The sequence below is a fragment of the Hippichthys cyanospilos genome, chromosome 11 (genome assembly GCF_059441005.1).
Source record: "Hippichthys cyanospilos isolate Australia breed blue-spotted pipefish chromosome 11, RoL_Hcya_1.0, whole genome shotgun sequence".
In the NCBI taxonomy this organism is placed as follows: Eukaryota; Metazoa; Chordata; class Actinopteri; order Syngnathiformes; family Syngnathidae; genus Hippichthys; species Hippichthys cyanospilos.
Genome location: NC_142379.1, coordinates 4077383 through 4104832, shown reverse-complemented (window position 1 = coordinate 4104832; position 27450 = coordinate 4077383). Strand labels below are relative to the sequence as shown.

The window sequence follows — 27450 nt, the reverse complement described above, 5'->3', positions numbered from 1 at the left end:
CCCAATAACATGCTAGTGTTGAAAACAGTGGGGAAAATTCATATATATATATATATATATATATATATATATATATATATATATATATATATATGTGTGTGTGTGTGTGTGTGTGTATATATGCGCACTGGTATATAAGCCGCAGCAGCAACATATGAGGAAAATAAATGATTTCTGTCACGGTTAAGCCACACTGGACTATAAGCCGCAAGGAATAACATCAGAGCTTTACCCAAAAAGATGGTATATAAAGTTTATATTTTTTTTTTACATTTTTTTGGGAATTGTCAGCCAACAGCAACATCCTCCCTTTAACAGACTAAACATGCCAAAATCAAAATCAATACTTCAATAGCATCATTTTTGTCTACCTTTGTATGATAGTAAATAGTTCATTTTAGTGAACATACTCACACATTCTATATAATTCATATACAATCATATATACATAAATAAGTTCACATATACTGTGAACTGTATATAAAATTTACACATCACAAATTTACCAAAATTTTCTACATTTTCTTCTTAAATTAAGAAATGTATATATTTTTTAAATAATATATTGTTTGAACTTTTTGAGCAAAAAACTAAAACAAACAAACAAAAACAAACAAAAAAACCCAAAACAAAACACAGATCAGCAGCACTGGACTATAAGCTGTAACTGTATGTGTGTATACAAAGTATATATATATATATATATATATGAATTGGTAACAAAATTGGGACTTCAAAACGCCGCGATAATGAAGCCTGTCAAGTGAATTTATATAAGTTATTTTATATTCATAGTGGAGTTTTGGTAGCTGGCTCCCGACTTTCAACATCAAGCTAATTAAGATCTAGTTTACACGTCACCAGGGATATTTAAACACGGAAGATGCTCTCCTCTTTATATGTAAAATAAAAAATCCCTCCATATGGCCTTGCTTGTTAAAAAAATGAAATTGCAGGTACATGAATACGCATAATGCGGTTTTACTCATTTACAAGTGTGCCACGGCGGTAGTGGCCTCGCCGAATTCTGTCCAATCAGAAAGAACTTCCATCTCCTAATGTCACCCGTATCGAAGTCTTTGGCGGGAAAAAGCGTAGAGATGATATAAAACTCTGGTTAATGACCGCTGCATGCGAACTTGGAGCCGGACAATTTGGCAAATCTTTACTTTGGTCGGAATTTTAGAGACCTTTGGTTTTAATGAAAACAAAACAAACAAAACAAAACAAATAGCCGCGTATCACAGATAGGGCAAACCTGAGACATTTACCGCTTGCTTTTAAGAACCATGGCTAGACCATTCCGAAGACTGATTGTTGTTTTTTTTTTTTTTTTCCACAATTGCCCAGCGCTATACAGTATATATGTCCTGTCTTTCCCCCGCTATTTCCAGCACGACCTCAGAAAACCTGCAAATTTTGCCTTGGGCTGCTTCAGACAAGACCGGAACAAGGGAGGTGAGCCAATCCCGGGCTGCCAATCCGAGGGAATGTCTTCTGTTCAATCAACCCGACAACCTAATTCCTTGTTCCATATGGAGGCGGGTTGGCCAAATGCGGCGAGGGTGTCGAGTGAAGGCTTAGCCGGGATATGATGTCCCTGCCTCGGATCATCTCCGAGCATCTGACGGCTCGGGCGAATTATCTCACCCTGTTTCCGAGCTGAGGATTCTGGGTATTTTCTGCCCTCGTTAAACACCGCCGTTCGCAATCATTCATTCCCCCGTTCCCATTCCCATTTGCTTCGTGCAAAATCTCAAGATTTGGAGATGCGTTTGTTGGAAGGTTACAGTTAAAGTAGTTACAGGAAAAATACAAGCTAAAAACATTGCAGCATTAATCATATTTAGTATTTTCTATCATCCTTTTACATCAAATACATTTCACATCAAAGGGGAAATTTTGAAAGAAAACACTAGGGAGCTGAAATTTCACCCAGATGGTGACTCCATGTCAATCGCTAACAGTTACTATTTTAAACTTATATTTCCGCTATATATCCATCCATTTTCTGTAGCCCGTTGACCCACAACTCTAATGAAGACAGGCACTACGGAAAATGCAAGATTGTATTCGACCAAGCTGACAACATATTTGTATTCGTATTATTAATATTCTTATTAATATTCAACTTATCGTGAGAAACTTTCAAACACATGAAACAAGAAGTACTCTTTTGAAAGGTTGACTTAACTCTCGCTCCCGTGAGGCTTGCACACCCACAAAAACACCCTTTGAGAACTAGGGAGCTGAAATTTCACCCAGATTGTTTTTCAAATTTTTTTTTAAAAAATATTTTAGAAGTTTTTTTCTCACTAACAGTTACTGTTATAAAGCACTTATATTTCCGCTATCTATCCATCCATTTTCTGTAGCCAGTTGACCCATAATTCTAATGAAGACAAGCACTATGGAAAATGCATGATTGTATTCGACCAAGTTGACCTGTTTGTATTCGTATGCCATTTTTTATTTTATAAATATACAACTTATCGCGAGAAACTTTCAAACACATGAAAGAAGAAGTACTCTTTTGAAAGGTTGACTTAACTCTCGCTCCCGTGAGGCTTGCACACCCACAAAAACACCCTTTGAGACCCGACAATTTGAACTCTTTTGAAACTTCTCCCAAACATGAAACAACACGGCAGGCGTTTTTTTTTTTTTTTCGTGGCATTTGCTCCCGCGCTGCAACGACAAGAAAGAAAGGGGCCTTGTCACCCAAATTCAAAGTGGAGCGCATACGACACAACAACTGACACTTGACACGACTAAAAGGCCTCTTTGTGCGCGACATGCGGCTTCATCTCTTTGTGACTGTACGTGTGACAATTACAAATACGTCTGCGGCGTGCACACCGGGCGGCCTTGTGATTACAAACCCAGCTCGATCTCAGCCGGGGATGGGAGAACGCATTGGCTGTTTAATGAAAATTGCGCTTTATGTTATAGCCAGTCTAACTATTTTTGCGGCGTTATGCTGATTAAGGTGCTGCAAAGCAATCTAGCGCCAGGCGGCTTAGCGTGGCCCCTGTGACAGGACGTTTAGAGGAGTCGCGAAATGCGACAAGGCTCAATTACATCCTCCCAGCGTGCACCGCTTAAATTGCGCTAAATCCCTTTCCTCTTTCATGATGTTACAACCGAGAAAGTATAGATGATGGCTCACGTTTGGAAGAGGAGGGCACACTGGGAAAAGTGCAGCGTAATGCAAAATGAGTATTAGCCTTCATTTTAGTTATGGAAAGAGCAGAAAAAACGGTTAAGAAGAAGGCAGGCTTGAGAAAGAGAAAAATAAACGTGAAACGTGAAACTGTCGTGCCAGGCAAAACAGAGTAATAAATCATTTTAAAAGATGTACTATCACAAATATGTCATGCGGCTAGCATAGCAGTCATTAGCTTGTTTACAGTTGAGATAGACCATTATGTATTTGACGCCAAAGCCAAATTGATTTGACTGATTAGTAGTCAATATTCATCTTCAGAAAAACAATTTAGCCAGCATAAAATTCTAACAAAAATGCGGGAAACTTCCTGGCTCATCAAAATGTCTTAAAAATTTACATAAAACTTAAACGATAGCTCCCCATGGTTTTATAGTAAACAGAGGGTTCCAAAATGTCCAAATAACATATGATAACAAAACACGGATCTTTGTTTTAATTTCAAACAAAAACAAAAGGTGCAGAACAGAACATCTGAGTTAACTGTGAATTCAAATAGTTCCCTGAGGTTGACCATGTTAAAATGATCTATTATTAACCATTAGATTAAAAATAAAAGGCAGATGCCGATATTCGTCAAAATGCAAAATATTGTCATTGATAATCAGCTTGGCAAATAATGGGCCTATTCCTAGCGCTAATGCTAGCTTAGTCCAGCTAACGCACCATTGTGTTTGAGCTGAACAAATCTTCATAACTACAAATTTTCATTATCATGCTTGCAATTATAAGTCGCCAAATTTGAAAATCAAGCTCATGTTCGTTGGTCATAAATGGTTTCGTTTCCATTTCGTGAGTATCTTAAATTTATCTCTCCGGTCCACACACTAATTCATTTGCAAGCTATTTAGCTCTTCGGCGTTGGATGTTTTCCACTTTTACAACATTCCAGCCAGGCGTCTATGAAAAATATTCTTCATCGTCCAAATACTGTGTTAAACACGTTAGCTAAATCAATCGGTTAGCTTATCAATTAGCATGGCTTCCCTGCATATTCTTGTCATCCCTTTGAGAGAATGATACTTGTGAGAAACGTATCTTACTCAACACTAAACTGAACTACTGTACAACAATTCACTCCGTAATGTAATTCGTCATTGCACTAGTCCGTGGAAGCTTATTGCTAGCTAGCTGGCACGGTGTAAGAAGCAAAGAGCTAGCAAGGTGGCGACCACCTCAGTGAAGGTTTTTGGGTCCATTTTGGCGACTCTTTCTCAGTTTTACTAATCAATATGTTGTGATGAGGCGAAAAATTCAAATTCTCCCACGCAAATTATGTGAAAAATTCAATTTTTGGGGAATACTTTTCATATGTACTGTAAATTATTGGCATTTTTTTTTTTCAGATTTTTCACCAAGATTAATTCATTATACATTAATTTAGTTGGACGGTGACAAGTTTATTTTTTCCTGAATTTAAATATAGAATTTTAACATTAGAAGGTGCGTTCTATTTTGTGCGATGTTATTGCGATGAATTTCAAATATTGCTGACATATTATGGCCTGACCATATAATAAGTGAGTTGTGCACATATTGCGATATTAATCCTTTGAACATACTGATAAAGTGACCTGTACTTTAAGCATGTTTTATTTTTTATTTTTCCTTGCAAATGTCACATTGTGGCATATCCAAATGCCACCTCCCAGGGCGTCCTCGCCGGATGTGTAGCCTTGACGGCGAATTTAAAAAGCGCCCGATATTAAGAACCTTTCAAAGCCAAATCAAACACACAGCATTGTGTGTGGGCACGTCGGCCAACGATCTTTCATTTACTTAAATGATTATTGATGTTTTTCCATTCCGGGCCTCACAAAGACAAAACGTAAGCTTTATGTGAGATGTAAAGGGTTTTCTCATATGATTGACAGCTGAAGGTGGCGAGATACAGCTGCAGATGCTGATAAGATAACAAAGTGTGGCGCTCAAACACATGACTGGGGTGCACAAGCGGGCCCCCCCTGCATCCTGTCCTCAATGTCACCCATCAGCGACTATCTGATGAGAACTACCTGTCCACAATCATCATACACACTCACACACACATCCACTATTGAGAGGGGCGCAGCGGTGGTGGGGCGTACAGTACCTTGCGTGTTGACTGGGTTGGTGGTGGGTGTGGGGATAGTAGTGGGAGCATCTAGATGAAAAGAGTAAAGAAAAAAAAATAAAGAACACATATAAGAAAGACAAGAGTAAAGAAGACAAAAGGCCACAGGAGGTTATTCAAACTGACAGGTTTGAGTTCTTTACACAAAAGTAGGGCGGAAGCTAGGTAGTGGCGAGATATAAGCTTGCTATGTTTATAGAGATGGTATCGTACATGATGAAATATTAAAAACAACTACAGACTAGGGATGTAGATTAAAACGCCATGTGGTTTTTCGTTCCTGCACACGATCTATTTTTTATTTTTTTTGGCTTGTTACATAGCAGAAGGTGCTCCATGACAGTAAAACACTCCATCAAATGTGGCGAAAAGGCACGACAACACTTCAAAATAAACCTTACCATACTGAATGATTTATGGTGCCTAAATTACGCTGTCATATTATCATATTACGATGCCTGTTGCAAGCATTTAGTGGTTCTCAAAAAGTGGGGTTGGGGGCTATGTGATGCCAGGGGGGGGGGCACAGATGAACCCAGGTAAAAAAGCTTTGTTTTTGTAATATGAAGTGTATTTGCAATAAAAGAGGAATTTTTTTTTATATAAGGAACTTTCATGGGCTTGTTTTTTTTTCCTGTTTTCCTGTTCCTGTCTGTTTCAGACTATGCTGTAACCTTAACCCTAACCCGAAGAAACGCTGTAAATAATAATTAACAGTCGTTGAAAGTTGATTTATCTTGCTTTTTCTCTTCTGTTTGTTAAAAATTACATTTTTAGCCATACATAAAATTTTTTATATCTTGTTATTTATAGTCAGTGTGTTGAGTGGTGGTGGGGGGAGGGGTGGTGGTGCAAAATATTTTCTCTTTCTGGAGGGGTTGTCAAAATATAATTGAGAAACACTGACTTAGCAGGATATTGGCATAAATTAACCAATGCACACTACGATGCTGATATCCTGAGATGGTTGCTGTTGCTACTGATCACTTTTGAACATACCAGGCTGTCAAATGTGTCTTCTGTGGGCCTAATGTCACTTGTCTCATTGGGAAAAAAAAAGTTCAAATTTGTCAAAAAATATATTGATTATCAAAACGTAATTAAATCTGATCCTTTATTATAAAGTGCAAATGTTATTTGATCTTGTGTGTTTATTGTTTTTCACCAAACAACAAAAATATTCTTATTTTCATCCAATACCAATATAATAATAAAGGAAGCGCTATAGGAGAAATGCCCGAGTCAATTCTTACTTTCGAATCACCTGTGTGACATTATTCTGGTTTACCATTGAAAGAAATGAAAGGTGAAATATCGGCAACGAACACCAGCTGTGTGCATTTTAAACTCAGCTGTCGCTAAAAAAATGAGCCTGCAACAAAAGTGTCTCTCTTGTTCATGTCTAAACAGTCTTCTCAATCAAAAGAAAAAAGTCAAATGGAAAATTTATAATGAGCATTGTTTTATTTGATATATTTTGCCCAAATCTCATCTTGTAAACGATATTGTCTCATGCGATTTATGTCTCGCCCCATCCTTACTACAACCTAAAACGATTATCAGCTACTATTGTGAAAACTAACAACATAGTAAATTATTTCAGGACCGGATTTGATTAATTCGCATCACATTTTCCTCAACTTTTCCAACTTTAGTCATTTGGGTTCTTCAGTAATTGCATCAGCAACTACAAATTCCACATACACACCAGTGCTATAGCATAACAATAATAATACAGAAGCTAAATCCATTCATTAAACCCCCCACAACACAAACCAGACAAATCACAATGAAAACTCCCGAGACTAAGCTTATGTTCCAGCTAATAACAATGGTGTCAACTTTAAATCAATGCTAATTATCCAGCGTCACCAGATTAGCTCCGACGACCACATGGGAGGGCGCCAAAACAGGTTTCCAGACAACAACGGAAGATGTCGTGCGTTTCTCTGATATGCCGCGCAACTTTTGCGGTCGTCAGCGAGCTTCACGCAGGACAATAGCGGCGCGTAATGAGGCGACTTACACTCTAATAGATTTCAACGCGGTGTCGTTTTTGCTGAGAAAATGTACATTTTCTCAAGCGTTTGATCTCCAAGCCATACTGTTTGTACAGTACAGAAATAAACGCTGATGGGGATGTCATAAACCATGGCAGAAAATCATTACTATCGTCGGGGGAGAATGGAAGTAGAGGAAAGAGCTACAATATTTCCTTCTATATACTAACATCCAATAAATGGCCCATTTCAATGAATTGTTTGATTTTCGAGTCGTATCTTTGAAATTTACCACGTTTAATAAGGAGACGCAGTTATGCTCCGGTCCAACGATTTCTCGCCACCTCGCCGGGTAATTAAGTCAACATGCGCGATGAAACCACCCAGGTGATCCCAATCGCGGGACTGCCTGCGTGGCGTCGATTAGGGCCCGTCGTTAACCGGCGTACATCATCAGGGGAAAAAAAAAAGACGGACGTCAGAGGGCGATTGAGGTAAGCGGTGGCGCCGAGGGGGGCCGCCAGGTACCTCATCAGGAGGATATACGACGGGGCCGGGGGAGAGAGAGATAGCGCGACCCCTTGCTGCGGGAGAGTCACAGCGGGGGGAAATTGGCTGGCTGTCTCCCTGCGCTGTTACTGTCTGCATTCCATCAAAAGGCAGCAGCAGGGGAGCGCACACTTCCAAACTAATGATAAAACATCAAGGACGGTGTAATGCCGCCGCCGGGGATGGGGTTGGCGGTGGCGGCGAAGGTATCATGGGATGGGGGCCAGATTCCCCTCTGACAGCATTTGAAGAAGAGGGTGGGCTCCATTCCGCTCCCGGTGACCGAAGGCGGTCTGATAGCAGAAATGTCAGCGTGTGGAAAAAGGGGAAATTGGCCATTCAGGGGTTGAGGGTCTTCACAAAGGCCGTGATGGGATGTGGCACATATAATATCAAGGCAAACAGGAATTCTCCGTGGGCAATTTTCCAGGCTGGATGACTTGGAGCCTTTGCATTATGAAGGCGCAGGTATGGGGGGGGGGGGGGGATATTGTCAAGCACTAAGGAAAAGATAGAATTTGACCACCAAGTCAAGCAAAAGTGTGAAATTTGTTTACACCGTACCTACTTGTATTTGTTTTCTTTGGTTTTGTTCTTTATACCTTGACTGGTCAGTTGCGTTACTCAAATACAGCACATTGAATTCAAGGTACTGTATATATAAAGCTAGATAGGATGAAATAAAAAGATTCAAAACATCTTGGAAGCCAATCTTATGAAATCTAACATTTTGTATAATACGTCATTGTGGATTAAAATATTTACAAGATGAAACCTGGTTTCACAAAATGTTCTTAAGGACACACAAAGCAAATTTGGTTCAGATTGGCCATTGGAAAGAGATTACAAAATTTTCCTCATTATCAAATATAACTATTTATTTATTGTTAAAAATGTTGCGATTAATTTCAAGGAAAACACCTGATTGGAATAGATAGGTCTTTTTTTTTTTCAAAATATCTGTCCTAGATTTCTAGGGGCAGGGATGTTTTGCATCAAAAATACTGATATCAGTATTCTGTGACTAATCAAGTAGGGAACTCGTATTGGTATTGGAATTGATCAAATTTTGTTTAACATTTATTTCATTGATTTTATTAATTGTGACAAAACAGTTTTTGAGGAAGAATACAAGGGAGCCAAAATAAACGATATATTTTGTCCTTTTAGTCTTTATCCTATTAATCTACTTACCTTGACAGGTGTTCCACAAGGATCCCTTCTCAGACCCCTAACATTAGCATGACGATATCATTTTATTCCTTTACTTTTATTTATATATATATATATATATATATATATATATATATATATATATATATATATATATATATATATATATATATATATATATATATATATATATATATATATATTTGTAAAAGCAGCCTTTCCCATCTAAGCTTAAGTTTAGTTACTGTGGTGCAGACTTTCCATTTATTCATCCATGTATCTAGCCATACATCAGCTGTGTTGACAGTTTTTCTACATCATGAAAATAGTAACACCCTTGAGCGCAGTCTGCACATCCGACGTAAATATACAGCCAATCTTTGACTTTTGCTCCGCGGAGGATTTACAGGTCAAAGAAGTCAGCATCGGGATAAACAGTGAGCAGACGAAGGCAGCACAGATGTGAATTATAGGAAGAGACGGGAGGAAGGGAAGATGCTCCTCTGTCTGCCTCTTCCTTCTTCTCTGCAGAACAGCATGACAAACGTCCGCACACAATACAAACAGGATTTGATTTGATGAGGATTTACATCCACAATACGCACACAAACCTGACTGGGCAAGCGCACAATGAAAGGTCATCACTTCTTCTAAAATAGTGTTGGGCACAGGGCCTGGCATGAGCATTGGTAGCCAGTGCGGTACCTTAAATCTCTTCAAAGCTCATTTATGCTCAGAGGATGGCAGAAAAACGCCACCGCTCCTAGAATTCCATGTGTCCGATTTCATGGTAATTGACATGGAAATGAACCCAGAAGCTCACAAATACGAAGAAAAGCATAAAGCTTAAATCTGTCACTGCCATTGGCGACTATAGATGTCAAAACATCCATTTTAACAGGGCTGGGAGTGAATGAGTTCACCTACTGTCTGAAGCCCGGTAAAAAATAACTTTTGACGGTTCGTTTTGACTGTCAATAGTCAATTAATATTTATATCTTTTCAAAAAAATGCCTCGTTTTATTTCATCATTTCAGGAAATTTGATGTCAACATTGCCCCCATAGGTTGATGCTGGTACTGCAATGTTTGGTCCATAGGCACAAATTTGTGGGAGATAAACAATTACAGAAAAAATAGCAGTACGGATAGAAAGCTCCGTTCATGTCAGTAAATGCAGAGAAGAAACACGCTAGAATGAAACCACTCCCTTTTAATTCCATATCAAGAATAATGTTGACGCTCCTGTTGGATAAAAGTATGAATAAAAAAAAAATGCTTTAATTTAATGCTCTTGTGTGGCAGGAACAGGAGATGTTTCTTTTCAAATTAAGAGAAAATTAAATGGAACATGAATCAGCTTACCTCTAAATTATGTTTTAATGAATCCTTTTCAAAATGTTGTCTGCTTTTATTTTGTCAAATTTTACACAGATGCGCATTGTTATTGGCCCCTCTGTGTCATTTTTGACCCGATTTGGGTCATTGATCTTGACACATCTAACAAATAGCATTTGTAAAACACTAGGAGGTAAAATGTTTATAGCTTAGAAGCTAAAAACGGCACCATGTGTACATTCCTAAGTGCTTGCAAATTAGATTTTCTAGTAATCAAGAGGTATTTTTTTCTATTCTTCAGATAGAAATTCCCACAAAACATGTTTATTCATTTCCGATTGAAACATTTGACTGACTTAGCTGATTGTTTTGTTGACATTACCTTTAGCACAGCTCCCTCTAGTGGCTGCACAATGCAGCCAGTACACTAGCTTCTATTCTATGCGCCTTATAATGTGGTGTGCCTTATATATGAAAACATAATTGCTGAACAAAATATGCCACTTCAAATTGAGTTTTATTTATTTATTCATTTTATATATCTAAAAAATGCCTTGTGCTAGTGAGAGCATATCTGGCTCCAAATTTTCACAAGAGATGAATAATTGCTAAAAGGTTGAAAACCATGGGCTTGTATTGATAAATGCATTAACACTATTATTATGGTTGTGTAAAATAACAGAAAATATAAATATGGACAAAATGGTTAAAGAGCACGCCAGATCGGATAATCACTCAGAACGCTGGCCGCATGGGAAAACTGCGATGAGAAATGGGCCAAATTACAGCCTTATAGATAAGAAGGATCTAAATAGAAGCCCGGCTGCACCAAGCGTAATGCGGGTATTGGCAAAGTGGCTAAAGAGATTGTGACTGACCACAGCGGTAACTCCGAAGCGGGAGCGTGTTGCAAAATAATTGGATAAGTGGCCGCAAGAAGACACTTCCAAACAAAAGACAACAAAAAGACATCAACGTAAAAACGTCAATTTGATCAGACATGCTAATGAAATTAATGGCCGACACACCAAGCGGCGTTTTGCAAAAACGGAGACAACGCAGGACAAGGTTATCGCACCAGGGCCGATCTGCAGTGCACAAACACACTAATTAAGCCGCTGTAGCGGGCGTGATTACTCTGGGACAACAAAGCCTCGCACGGACCACAACATGATTTGGGATGGCATTAAATCCTGCGCAAAAGAGGAGTGGGAGTCGCAGACATAATTATAAGCGGTTATGAGCACCTTTTTACCAATCTCCTGTGCCTCATTAGAATCCGGCTGAAGCCGCCGAGCGGCTGACGTCCGTCCCCACGCCAGAGAGACGCTGTTTAATGGAAATTGCGAAAATATGTGCACAGCGAGTTGCTAATTGAACGGACAACAGGGCGAGGAGGATGCGGATCTTAGACCCCCCCCCCCAAAAAAAAAAAAAAAAATCTGAACTTGGAACACCTGCTTCTAATGGCCTTTTTATCACTGCAGCTTTGCTCTATCATTTGGCGACATTCTGTATTAAAAACTTCTTGCAGTGTATTCAGTGACTTTTTTTAAAATTCGAGACAATAAGCCACAATTTTTTTCTCATGATTTGAGCCCTGTAGCTTAAAATCCAATGCGGCTTTTTTTTTTTTTTACCAGCCACCAGGGGGCAATCCACCGCTAAATCAAACGTGTGCATCTGCTCAAGTTGTCAATTTATGAAACAGAAAAAAAAAAAAAATATATATATATATATATATATATATATATATATATTAGTATTAAATATGTAAAAATTATATATAAGCTAAATAAGATCTTGTATAAAAGACTGCTGTGTTAAGACTTGGATCTTGGAAGCTTAAAAAAAAAAGACAATTTATTTTCCAGATTATGTTGGTGATCTTGTCAAAATCTTAAAAAAAAAAAAAATCCACAGCAGGTGCTATTTTACAGTATTCCATCAGTATTTTGGGAATATGTTAGTGCTAAACATGCAGACATGTTCAGTCTGTTGAAGATAGGATATTGCTGTAAAAAATCTTTCTGTGTAAATATCTAATGTTACCCTGCTAATTATCCATGGGAAAAAAAATGCCATATAATGGTTGCAGCTTATAGTCAGAAATTTCTAATACATTTCACTGCCGGAATCTGAATAGTGGAAATATTAGCGTTGAACCGTGTTTAACTACGCAGTATCTGGCTGCTTTGGAGCGCCTCATTGAAAAAGCCCCGCGGTGACCTTGTAGGATATATTCCAGCCAACGGAGGTTTTAAATGGAGAGGGCTGTTGTTATGAGTGGGCACAGGAAAGATGATAGACAAAGTAGCATCCATTTTCCAGGTCAAAGAAGCGGGATGTGATTGACAGTTGACAGCTGAGCAGCTATGGGTTCAGCGTTTCACAGCGAAAGAGAATGGCATGGATGTCTTTTCTTTTTTATTTATTTATTTTATTGAAGACTGAAGCCTTATTTTATTTACCACAAAATAGGCATGGGACGATACACAAATCTGACGAGACGGGATGTCTCACGAGATTGAGTCCATGAGACGAGACAAGATTTTGGTCAATATTAATTGAATTAATAAATATTAATTAAATAAACACACCGCAAGAAAACTAAGCTAGCGGGTAAATTTTGACATAAACAGGAGAGGCACTTTACATAATAATTTGATTACTTGATAATCATTTCTTTTAAATCAAATTTTGAATTATTAACTGTGCAATTGTGGACAAGTTCCTCCCCATAATTTTTTACAGACACATTTGACATGATATGTTCAAAATTGATTCGAAGCAACAGCAACCAAGTCGGGATGTCTGCATCAAAGTGTGTACTCATTTTTGTTTCCCTAAACTGCCTCTGAAAAGTAATCCGACTACTTTCGCGGGCTCGAGTACTGCTAGCTAGTAGCTAATTTACTGTATGCTACAGACGCTAAGCTAAATCCTGGCAACAGCTGCCATCACTAAAATGTTAGCGTAAAAAGTCATTTTTAGTACCTTGAACAATTAAGTGAACTTGATATCATAACCGCTATACATTATCATTTAATTATTTTATACTGTGAGTCCTGACGTGACATCACTCCGGTTTATCTCGTCCCACCTGTAGTATATAATCATTCCGATTCTTCAGGGTTGTCAAAATTCAAAGAGCACTCATACGGTATCGGTTTGAAAAAAATTAATAAATAAATGGTATTGAACATCACAATCAATAAACATGCCCTAGGAAGTCAATTTGAAAATCGAGCTTTCCGTACACATAAACAGTAGGATTGCAGACGACGATTTTGAGCAATAAAACCGAAATACTTTCTGTTCCGCACTTATTCTTTCAAATTTACACCGCGTCTGACCTAATGTGGCGCCTATATCGTGGTCAACAGTGGAATTACACATTATATAATACAGTGGAATTACACATTATATAATAATGATAATACATTACACATATAACGAGAGTTGGACCTGTACAAAAGAAAATCGGCAAAATAGCAGAGCCGCACACCTGAAATCGTCGACGGGAGGGTGATTCACTTTAAATTACATTTGAATGAACAATTTGATAAACACCAAGTCCGCTGCATCGCCATCTTTACACTGACTGTAACGTTCTTATGCGAAGACCCAAAAGGCAGCTTTGCTAACTTCACTGCAGGATTAACTTCTCAAACAGCGCCAACTATCTTCGAGAGTAATTACCGGAATACTGAATGGTTCTCACCTGAGAGATTTGGATTAGCGAGGTACTATTGTGTGTGTGTCTTCACGCGTGTGTGTAGAGGCCAGGGTGTGAGATCTGCCTTGTACCCACCAAGGCTATTCTCTCTCCACAGATTCACTTCCCGAAAAAAGAAAAAAAAAAAAAGAAAGAAAACAGACACAAACAGCATTCACACTGAACCATTCACACCTTCCGAAGGTCATTTCAGAAAAACATCAATAAAGTTTGGAATACTTCAGCTCCCTCTATGTCTAAGTTCTTCACACACCATTTAAGCTATTTTCCCATTTATTTTATGAGCTCCAGTTTCTTAGTCTGAAAGTTACACCACCATATATATATATATATATATATATATATATATATATATATATATATATATATATATATATATATATATATATATATATATATATATATATATATACACACACACACACACACACACACACACTGGTTTTTCTTCACTATAAATCACTACTTTTTTCTCATGATTTGAGACCTGCGGTTTATAATCCAAGTTTATTATTAAATATATAAAATTGAAGGTTTGTGACATTTAAAATTTATTATGATTGTATATGTGAATTATGTGCAACGTGTTTATATGTTATACTAAAATAATCAATTATACAAAGAGAGACAGAAGACGACACTATCGTTCGTTGATTTTGAGTTTTGGTTGTTATTTAACTGCAGTATTCTGTCGGAGTGAAAAATATGTTATATATATATGTGGAGAGAAAGAGAGGGTGAGAGAGAGAGAGAGAGAGAGAGAGAGCGAGAGAGAGAGAGATTTTGTCGAAAGTCAAGACAAGTCATGGCGTTCCCCAAGGTTCATTCATTAGCCTTGAATAGTTTTCAATAATGATAAAATGATATTTAACCTTTATGTGTCTGTTCCTTAACTCAATTATATTTATTCACGTTCTCATTTTCTGTACTGTAGTTATTATCTCTAAAATGTACTTTTTGCTAATATTTGAGTGTGTCTTGAACATTGTTTTCACTTACAGAATCACGGCAAGGTTACGGTAAAATCCAATTCCCGCTATGACTATGAACAGGAAAAGTTCATATCAAAATATTTGAATATTACCAAGTATTAATGCCTTCTCAAGGACAGTTAGATAATGACTCCTCTTCTTTTAATTCACAGACATTGATGAAATCTTCACAAGCTCCTTCACGAAAAAGCTGCCAGCAACACTTGGTGAGACGGCCCAGACGCGAAGGAAAAAATAGAAAATCATACTAAAAAACAACAACATCTTTTCATTTATGTGCACAAATGCACATTTTCAACAGCTGTCATCATAATTTGCTGGCGGGCCAGATAAACAAACCGTAACATTGTTGCTTTTTGACAATGGCTGTCAAGTCGACTTAAATGAGGCGGCCCGGCTCAAATCAAAACAATATCATTGTCATGAAAGCTGCAATCAGATCTCATAAAAGCCAACAGAAGGCTCGGTCTCAACAACAGGTTTTGTTTTTAAGGCCGTACAGCGCTTTCCCTTCACATCCTGCTGTTTGAATAACACCGCCGTGCTCGGCGCCCAAATCCAACAATCTCCCTCAACAAGCAAAATATATGAAAAATATAGACATATTTCCAACATGGTTTGCTGTATGACACTGTCTCTGATTTCCAGTGAGGCAAAATTTATACAGAAAACGTGCAGGTAGGGCTGGGAAATGAATCGCACAAATTCAGTTATTTAGCCGTTTTAAAATGAGCTAAAATCGTGACATTAAGAGTTTGAAAGAAATCTAAGCAAGTTAAGAACAAGCTAAGCATAGCACTTTTTTTTTGTTTGCATAAATGTTAAATTTACGCGATAGTAGGGCTGCATCGAATTTTAATCGCGATCAATTTATTAACAATTTATTTTTGCATTTTATTGCTCGTGTTGTTACACATGTACTGTATTTTGTTAACATGTACGCAGGACATGTACCATTGTTTCAATCATAAGGAATTTTCATTACAAGGAATAGGATTCCTTACTTGAGAATACTTACTGTAAAGCCCCATTAAATTAGGTGAAAAATGATTTAAATGGCTTTTTGCTTTTGTTACTAATAAAAAGGATACAATTTAGGTACCGTATTTTCCGCACTATAAGGCGCACTGGATTATAAGGCGCACCCTCAATTAATGACATATTTTAAACCCTTTTCCATATGTAAGGCGCACCCTCAGTTAATGACATATTTGAAAACTTTTTCAATCACAATATAGTAATACTCAAAGTTATAACAATAACTCAAATAATAACTCTCAATAGCATAACTCAATGTCAATATGAGCAACCTTGTTCAACTGTAAACACACAAAAGAAACAGGCAAAGCTTATTTTATCACTTCATTCCCCATCTACCAATCCCAATCTCAATATTCATCCATATATAAGGCGCACCTGATTATAAGGCGCACCATCAACTTAAAAAAAAAATGAAGGCTTTTATGTGCACCTTATAGTGCGGAATATACGGTGTACTTATACACATCTCATAGATAATGATCTCCTATGTGGTTGGTGGGGGCACAAAATATTTGATCTTTTCTCAGGGGGAGGGTTTGCAAACCTGACTTAGGTTAATGCTGTGCAGTGACTACTCACCATACACGAAGAGGACGTAGTCATCGTAGGCCTCGCCCACCGCGTTGGAAGCCACGCAGCGATACGTGCCGTTGAAGGACTTGTTGAGGTTTTCGATGAACAGGTCCGAGCCGGTGACCACCGCGTGAGGCGGCACATCCTCGTCCACCCTCAGCCAGTTGATCTGATGAGGACTGCCAACACACGTGCGCAGGGGGCTTAACCTTTGAGCGGTATTTTGTCCAATCCTTTGATCTTTGCAAATAGGGCATTTCACATCAAAAGAAAAACATTGAAATAGGAGAGCAGGGAGCTGAAATTTCACCCAGACGGTGGAAACGTCATTGCACGCGGCTTAAATACGGGTAAACACTGATTAGGGTTGTCACAGATTTGATCGTCTGGTAGTACAAATTCTCATACTGAGTTATACCAAAACAACACACTTAAATGAGAATATTTTACAAAAAAACGTCATAACAAATGTCTATATTTATATAGAAATGCAACTGAATATTAGAATTACATTATGCATTTGTTTATGTAATGCTGACAAATAATAAATGTGACTAGTTCTGTCTGTTTTATACTAACATCTGAATAAATGGAATATGAGGAGTAGGACTAGATCGGGTTTATATTTCTTCAGACTTCTTTTTGAACATATAAATCTCGCTGAACTGAATACGTACTGTACTGCCAATTTAGTTTTTTAGCTTCTTTTTTGTGTTTTATTTGTTGTCAAATTTTGAAATGGGTTCAACAAAAACGATCAATCAATTGAATATGTATGACTTTATGTGTCACCAAAATAATAATAGGAAATAATAATGAATAATGGTCAAAAGTCTTGATTTTTCCCCATGTTAGTATTTCAATTTAAAAACAAAAAGGAGTTGTTTTAGAACAGATGTTCTCATGCAGGAGTACGTTTAGGCACTTCAGGGGGTATGTGAAATGTTAATTGTTTCTTAAGGTATCAATAAAGCTAATTTGATGCTAATTTGAATACATTTGCTTTTCAAATTAAGAGCAAAGTAATTGGAATGTGAAATTACTGCTATGTGTTATTTTGACTCTATGCAAAAATTTCAATCCTTTTATTTTCTTGGGTTTTATATGGGTGTGCATTGTCATTAGTGAGAAAAATTTCCAGCAGAAAGCCCAAAATAAAACCGATGATGTTGCACGATGTATTTTCTGGAGTTGCTGAATAAATAACGCCTAGAGGCGACCCTTACAAACGTAATCCTAAAGTTTATTAAATCGGACGCGGATGGCAGATCGTTCCGTTTGAAGTCATATTTCCCGTCCGAAACCGGCGGCTTTGATTTTGAGCCCCGCCCCCCCGCCCCATCTGTATCATATAACACGTGTACTCACTGCGGTTTCCCTCCTGCGACGCACGTCAGATCAAGATTGTCGCCCTCTCGAGTTAATCCTTCGGGAGACGTCACCACAATCTTCACATCGGGTTTATCTGCCAAATAAAAAAAAGACAGTTATTGACTTGTATCGTATACCCTTAACAAGGCTAGCTCTTTTTACCGCCTCTCCCACCCGCAGCCAAAACTGAAATAAAATTATTATGGCCCTTGAAACGTGGGGAGACAACAACTCGTGGAAATGAAAAAAAAAAAAAAATAGCCAGGAGTGAAAGGTTTGTGCAGGATGAAAAGGATTATCCTATGTGCACATTTGACATCTACTCAGCCTATAGTAGCTTACAGCAAAATGATTTCTCTCCCCTTATCACCGCATGCCAAAGATTACCAAAATGTCAAGCACTTGCAGCCAAGCTTTCTGTTTTTCCTTGAAAGGTCAGACCAAGAAAGTGGACCGAAATGAATATTCGACACCGCTTACAATAAGGTGACTTAACCTTTAAGGTGCAATATGCCAGTCCGATTTATCAGTCGCGCTTAATCAGAAAAGCACCTTCAGCCATCAACGGCGCCACCTATTAGCTGATGAGGAGTATTTCTATAAATAGACTTCGCTTTTCGGGGGAAAGGTTGAAGGCTGGCTGATTGGCCGGTAGCCATTTAGCTAATTAGTCCAAGAGAAGTCGCTCTCGGTAAATACGGTTGGGGAAAGGATTGCAGTTGGTTCGGGATACGGAATATTTCTTTAATTGTGTTTTCGACCGATTTATTAGGTCATTGGAAAAAGGGTCAAAGGTTTTCTCAAGGATCTCGGTCTAGAAAAAACGGATCTTTTATCAAATTAAATAATATATGATATTAAACTCATTCATGCAAAGATCCTTACATTTTGAGAGGTTATTTTGATGACGATTCATTGAAGCGCTTCAATCAGGTAAAAATAGTCATGACTAGCAAAGGACACAATGCGAAGATGAGTGATGAAAAGTGCGTTTTTGTACAATTTTTAGGTATAACAAATGTGTGAAAATATTATTACTTGTAGTTAAAAAAAGAAGAGAATATTAATGTATGTAGTTAATGTCAAGACAATTTAAAATGTGATATAAATGCAGGCAAAGTCGCACAAAAACATTATTTTTATTTGTATTTTTATTTTTTTTACAAATTTTGGGACTTCTCAAGTTTTGAGAAAATTAAAGGATTTCAGTTGAACCTTATGGAATGTGAAATATGATTTTATATATATAAATATATATATATATATATATATATATATATATATATATATATATATATATATACACACACAGTATATATATATATATATATATATATATATATATATATATATATATATGCACATACACACACACACATATATATATATATATATATATATATATATATATATATATATATATATATATATTAGACATTTTCAAGAAATATCTAAGAGCAAATCTGGTCTCTTTAAAATGTTATATAAATGCAGGCAAAGTCGCACAAAAACATTATTTTTATTTATTTTTTTTTACAAATTTTGGGGCTGCTCAAGTTTTGAGAAAATTAAATGATTTCAGTTGAACCTTATGGAATGTGAAATGTGATTATATATATATATATATATATATTTCAATAGTTTCAATAGTTTGGGATTTGTTCTGGTATTTATTTATTTATTTACATTCTGAGTTTGTTTGTTTGTTTTTTAGACTTTTTAGACCAGATTTGCTCTTAGATATTTCTTGAGAATGTCCAATATATATATATATATATATATATATATATATATATATATATACATATATATATATATATATATATATATATATATATATATATATATATATATATATATATATATATATATATATATATATATATATATATATATATAAATCTGGTCTAAAAACTAAGTCTAAAAAAACAAACAAACAAACTCAGAATGTAAATAAATAAATACCAGAAAAAATCCCAAACTATTGAAACCCTGATACGGAAACATAAATACTGTATATTGCAGTGCAGTGTGTCAGATGCTTACACAGCACTTCCAGGTTCCTTTGAGCCAACAAGTCGTTAGCGGCCGGGTGGTCGATGACGCAATCCACCGGCATGCCGTCATCCTCTTTGCTGACTAAAAATCTCACGCGGCTGGTGACGGTAAACATCCGATCGTACGTCTCTTCCACCGTTGTTTCTCCTGGAACAAAGGGAGAGGAAGACCTTCGACATTCGAGGAACGAACTTGAATCTTTGCAGCTCGGAGGCTAACTCCAAAAAGAACATTTTCAAACCTAATCATGATGAGCACATTTGGTGGTGGAATTAGGGAGGATTTAAAGGTGCGATTCTTAAAGGTGCATGCGGGTCACGCAAGCTTGATAATGAGTCGGCTTTACAGCGTGAGGGCAAAGCGTGGTTGGTTGCGGGGCGGGGGTGCAAGTTGGCAGTAATCTGCCGTCCACTCGGCCCTGCGGAGCTGTCGGAGGGGGCCTTCATTTGGAGAGCATTACAATGCCACGGGGGCCGCGGTGCAGAGTGTGACACTTAATGAAGTGGGGAAATAATTACGCCACCTCACCCTGACCTGCTTGGCACCTTCATTCCGGCGTGGTCGCAAAGGGGAGATCCCGGTGGACCCAAAACAGTTGATGATGATGCCAACACACACTTACAATACGGAGGGATATTCTCCCAACACGCACCTAATGACCTGCACCGAGATCTGTAAAATGGTCCGTGCGCTCGGGGGTTATTACAAATACATCATGTAATAACATGCAGAAATCAATGACGTTTTTCTGCTCCATTGCAAGGTATTAATTGCTGAGACGGTTTTCGTACGGTTATAGGAAAAACACTAGTGAGTGTAATTAGTAGAACATGCACAAATTGCGAAGGGAGTTAAGTGGTTTGACATATTAGCAAATAGCAATACGTGGAAAAATGACCTTGCTTTGGGAATAATTGAAAAAAAAGTTTACTTTTCACTCATGCGATGAAAACCTTTATAATAAACCAAAATGACATTTCATTGAGGTAACTTGGAATCAGCGCTGGGTGATATAAATAAATGAATATAAATAAATAAATAAATAAATAAATAAATAAATATATATATATATATATATATATATATATATATATATATATATATATATATATATATATATATATATATATATATATATATATATATATATATATATATATATATATATATATATATATATATGTTCAAAGGTCCCGGTTCAAATCCCTGGCTCCGGCCTTCCTGTGTGGAGTTTGCATGTTCTCCCCGAGCCCGCGTGGGTTCTCTCCGGGCACTCCGGCTTCCTCCCACTCCCCAAAAACATGCATGGCAGGTGAATTGGACATACTAAATTGTACTTAAGTGTGATTAGACGCGTGATTGGTCGTTTGTCTCTGTGTGCCCTGCGATTGGCTGGCAATCAGTTCAGGGTGTCCCCCGCCTACTGCCCGAAGCCAGCTGAGATAGGCGCCAGCAAGCCTGCGACCCCTGTGGGGATAAGCGGCTATAGAAAATATATATATATATATATATATATATATATATATATATATATATATATATATATATATATATATGTATTATTGCCAATATATAATACCTGCCTATACTGTGCATGATGGTACATGTTTCTTATAAACTGTTTACGAGTATTCTAGCATTTTCAGGATAAAAAAAAAAAATCATTGGAACAGAGCCACATCATAAATGTATCGAAAACGCATTACGTCAAATATTGCAGCTCAGAACGTGGGCGTACTTTTCCCAGCATTAGTGCAGAAACAAAAAAGTCTTTCCATCTGGTATGCAGATTGGAGTTTGATAACCAGCAACTTTTCTGAGTCGGGTTTTGAAGACAAGGGTCAGAGAGTGTTCTTATCAATGTTAGGACTTGTCAATTATCAACGTCATGCGCGCGCAGATGAAGAAAACGAAAAAGAAAAAGACGGCCGCAAATCAAACCGTCACAGGGACTTGAATCTCAATGCGGACTCGATTTGAGTGTCGTGGTACAGACGTCTAATCAAAACACACTTGTGAGCATCAACCACTGATCAATCCCGGCGCAATCAAGCGTAACCTCTGCCGGGGTGACACTTGCCGCTGTCAAACGCTGTCTGAACAGAATATTGAATTAGGAAATCAGACGGCCTTTCAGATGACGCGTATGCAAAACAAGCTCAGAGAACGTTGCGCTAGTAAATACGACGTTGTCGCGCCAATCTCGCCGACAAACTTTTTCAGTTAATATTTTGTTTATTTGCACTAGACAACGATTTGCAATCAGACAAAGTTGAAGCCAACATCAGACTTCCGATTCTGCGCCTTAAAAATACGTTTGAATTATAAGCGTTAGCAGGGCATGTCAGCGGGGATGCGCTTGAAGTTCGTAAGCCGCGAAGAAAATATTTTGATTTTATTTTTACGACAGAAAAAAAGAAATCACCCTGTCCAAATAAACAATAATTTCTGGACTAAAAGCTGCTATTTTTTTTTTTTTTTAACCAAACGCTTTGAATCCTACAGTTTGAAAACTGATGTGCGTCTCTTTGACAAGACTTCAGTCGTAAAATACTTCTGGAAAACCAAATTTCATTCAAAAACATGACATTCACCAAGATATGTTTGTTTTTATTTCTGGCCGTTTCCTTATACTTCATTCAAACTAAAACAATTAGATCAAACAAACAAAAAAGTAGTATATAGTAAACACACATATGTAGTAAATAGACCTAGAATTACATGAATTTTTAACGTTTTATCTAATTAAACTCCATAGTACAATTTTACAGCCCTAATATATATATATATATATATATATATATATATATATATATATATATATATATATATATATATATATATATGTATATATATATGTATATATGTATATATATTAGGGGATACCAAAGTCCGATTTAAAATTAAGCCGCACCTTATCACATTGTAACCGCACTAAGTCCCTTTTCGCGTAAAACCGTCTGAATTATTTCTCATACACATATCACAAACCGTATCGAATCATCTTTTTTAGAGACGTACACCCCTAATATATCACTCCAACCGCCGCGAGACACAATTACTCAAACGTTAAATCTCGACACAATCGACAAGTAATTGAGTGATTGTGACGCCCGTCCTCAGGACAAAGGTCTTCATTTATCTTGGATGAATGCCATCTAGTCAATCAGGCCTATTGTAAAAAAGAAATACATTCTCGTATCCAACATTGCGTCATATCAAAGCTCTGGAAAAACAGCCCCAAGTTGGCACCTAAATCAAGCGAAAAATTTCAAGCTTTGCCCTCTAGAGTGAAGACACTACCTTGTCTCGAACAATAAAACTGCACAGTCCATGTTTGTAATACGTTTACCTCTAGCCCAGCTATTGATTCAAAGCGCCGAATATGAAGCGCTAATATTTTCCCAATGAGCAAAAAATGGAGACGCTTTATGATTTCATTTTCTGCCGGCTGTTTCACATAACCGCCCGCAAATTATAAACATTATTCAAACAACGGAATCAATTCTGTAAAAGACCGGCAGCAGACAAGCTCGTTTCCACATTATTTAAATCATTGTGCTGCTGTAATTTATGTTAATTTCGCCACCTTGTGTGCTGATTCTCTCTCCCGGGCCAGAAACTGCCAATGGCAATCCTGCCAGCTTGACTATTGATTGCAAAACCGATACTAACTCTAATGCTTAAATCAGCCGGCAGATTTCTTTGTCATGCCTACTCTGTCGAAACAAAGAAAATTCATACGGGCGATTTAAAAAAAAAAACTATGTTTCTCCAAAACAGAGGGGATACTAATGTTGTTAACTGCCAGCGAAATGTGTTGATCATACTTTTTGTAACACTATTACCAATGTAATTTAACGTGATTCGCTATGTACAAATGAATCTCGATCGGTAATATATCACTCACATCTACTACTAAAAAATATGATTCTATACTATTAAAATATCGATAACCAATGTTGTTCATGCATATATTCATTCATTTATAACAAAAAACTAACATCATATTAATAAAAAAAAAGTTTATTGTAAAAAAATGTACATAGCGCGATAGAACAAAGCTTTACCGTTCCGCCATTTGAAACGAAAGAGGCCGACCAATAGCAGACCAGCATCTCCGTGAGGAGACGCCGACCAATAACAGACCAGCCTTGTAGTGATGCGTTGCATGGAGGCAATGACGGCAACTAAAAATAAGTGCAATTACCGAAAAATGCCTGCAGATAGAGACAAAACACAAATACAGCCAACCCCCTAGGGTCATGACAGTTGTCAGCAAAGCGGAGAAAATACTGTAAAGTGGGGATGGAAAAACTCAGTATTCCACATTACAACATGAAAAAAAATGGAAGACAGGGACTAAAACTTGGAGAAATACCGTAATTAAGATATGTAATTTACTGATCTGAATAATCACTTTTTGATCTTATCTAATGATTTCTGGAAAAAAAAACCCCCCCGAAGAATATTTTTATTAATTTTGATGCATTGTGTTATAAAACAACAAAAAAAGCAGCTTGAGGCATTTAGTTTCTTTAACAGATGCATTTGTAACTACTGACCTTCGGCAGTATTAGAGACTTTAGCCAATTTCCAGCTGTAACTTTTGAGTTCCAAAAATCCGGATGAATGGTGCTGTCTTCTTTTGTCAGTTGCCAAATAATAAACCTGAAAATATCTTAAAAGACTTGCTCAAATGCAGGGTTTGCTCAAGCTCAGGTTGACAAAGAGCTTCTGCTATGGCTGTCTATATTAGCCACAATACATTGACCACTCACAGCTGGATGCTTTGCATTTATGTAGTATGCTGAAATTGAGCTGCTTCTGTGGTAAGCTAGCAACTCTTTAGAAAAAAATGTACATCACTCTACCTTTATCAAAGCTGCTGTCGGAGTGTTTTTAAAATTACATTTACGGCAACTTTAACACGTTTTTTCGTTTTTCAAGGAACACAATGACAGCCAATCAGTTTCCACTTCAGGGTGTGATTGACCTTTTGTTTTGTAAACCCCCAAAAACTCGAAGTTCAAGAAGCCTAATGCATTAAAACTAAACGAGTAATTGTGAAGTTAGAGATGAAAAATTCTTTAATCACCACGAATTAATTGATCACAATTAATCCGTTATCTGTTATCTTGATACCCCCAAACCCTTTTTGAATGCACTCTAATCACGCTATGATTCTCTACAACAATGAAAATGGAGTTTTTCCATACGTCAGAGGATCTCTACGAGGTATTGATCTTACAGTTATTTTTTTTCTCGTCCCTTGTCGATGTGGATTAGTGTTGGCTAGATCGATGCTGGGATGTCAAAAGGCAAATAATAACTCTGGATAGCCCAATTAATTCCTGTACCAAAATATTTTCAGCATGGTGCTGACTTTATATTAATTTCTTTACTTATTTCTTTACTTGTCGATATCGGTTTCGATTTGACCTGTTTACGTATCTTTGTGGTATTATTGCTGTTGTTACGTTATGCATCATGAGTACTCTTGGTGGCTCACTTCATCAACTCTTCATAAACAAATACGGACTCCAAGACAGATCACCGGAGGCGGCGATGATATTTCCCGTCAGATGGGCCCTTGTCTAAATATTTCATCTCACGACGACATGGGCGAATCCTCTTTTTTTCTAATACGCATAGAATTTGACAACAGTCCCGCGCAGATCCATCTGGGTAAATACGAAAGGAATATCCGCCCCTCGCTGTACGATAATGAAAAATTGATGACCCTTAATCATAACTCAGAGGCAATAAGGATTATTCCGCAACCCCGAGTTACACCCCGGCTCGGAAATGAAGACAAAAGGCGCAAATATGAATTCCGAACGGTGAGTGAGAGCTTGCTATGTATAGATTCTTTCAAGGCGACACAATAGATTTACGGCCGTGAAAATTCCATCAGCATTCAACTTGTTTAACAGAGCCGTGAGAGTAAATATTTGGGGAATTTTAAATCACGCCGGCAGCCGCGGAGGCTGATGATTTATGAGAAACATTGAGAAACATGAAGCTCTTAACGCGTGGCTTGATCACGGCGTTCTTCTGCTGAGCAGGCAAAAATAATAAATAATAAACTGAAATGGCTCTATGGGGAGCCAAGGCCTTAGTCGAGGCCGAACAATCCGAAAGGTGTTCGCCCGTGCGGCTTTATCTACGTCAGGCGATTGAACATTGCCCCTCTTGGCTCCAATGGAAGTGGACCGCAGTGACAAAAAGTAAAAATGGATTCGCCGTTAACACAGCAGCGCACTGCAAAGTGGAATGAAACTCCATGTTGTTTTTGTGCTACCGAACAAACGAACCGACACACATAAAAAACAGTAAAATCTCAGCTTTTAATATTTGGACCGAGTCAGCAGGGTCCTATATTGAACAGTGCACCGTGAAAGACCGGAACCTTGATTTTGAAGGGATCTGCGCTGTGTGGTCGCACATAAAAAATTACCCAAAATATGTAGAGTAACAGCAACAATTTTTTTTCATGAATTTAAGATTTTTTTCTGTAATATTCCAATTGCATTATTATTATTATTATTACAGTTCTTTTGCAATAAATTAATGATTATAATAAGTGTGAAATCAGAACTTTAAATACATTAGGTTGTGTTTGGAATACTTTAAATTGTGTTTACATTTTCTAATAGAGATACATATTTTTACTCTAAATTTATATTACTCAATAATAAACCTAATTTCAAACTAGGACGCTAATCTTGAAAACTTCCATTCCCATCAAATTTTCAAAGATTTCAAAGAAGTGGCCCATCAAGTCAACTCTGCAAGCACTAGTGATACCGTATCACTAGTCCTATTGTTCTGAAATTGCATGGGTTTCCATGAAAGACCACTGCAAAGGCACACTTTGAAAAAAAAAAAAAATCCTGTACAATAATGAAAGATATAATTTCAACTTTGAATGTTATCACATGGGACCCTTTTATACAGAAAGCAAGTTCGTTTGATTAGCATGAGCAGAAAGACGTATTCTTGAGCAAAAGCGACCACTTATGTTTGCTTTTTTTTTTTAGGACCAAAAAAAAAGGCACAGAGGGCGTGCCAAGCATCATAACTTGATTCTGATGAGTAAAATTTTCTCCAATCATCTTCTAGTGCGAAGATTTCAGTTTAGAGTCGCTTCCTCTACACAGTTGTAACAGTTACTAAAGCGTTAGCTTGTTAAGTAGTGTGTGTGTATGGCGAGAGCTAACTCCTGAAGTGTTGCTAATCGAACAGTGTAGCGAATATATCTTTCTTTAAGAATGT

At 37.3% G+C, this 27450-nt stretch overlaps 1 protein-coding gene across 3 annotated transcripts in view; it reads right to left on the bottom strand.

Annotated features, from left to right (window-relative positions):
* Positions 1–27450, bottom strand: part of cadm1b (cell adhesion molecule 1b) — a 181198-nt gene that overhangs the window by 12482 nt on the left and 141266 nt on the right. For 2 of the 3 annotated variants that reach the window (XM_088427627.1, XM_088427626.1), the window contains 4 exons: positions 20161–20319; positions 18112–18208; positions 16750–16922; positions 5319–5369 (listed from right to left, as the gene is read on the bottom strand). In XM_088427627.1, coding sequence (XP_088283753.1) covers positions 5319–5369; positions 16750–16922; positions 18112–18208; positions 20161–20319 — 480 coding nt within the window. The remainder of the gene's footprint in view (positions 1–5318; positions 5370–16749; positions 16923–18111; positions 18209–20160; positions 20320–27450) is intronic. The other variant, XM_088427628.1, reaches the window with a different exon arrangement.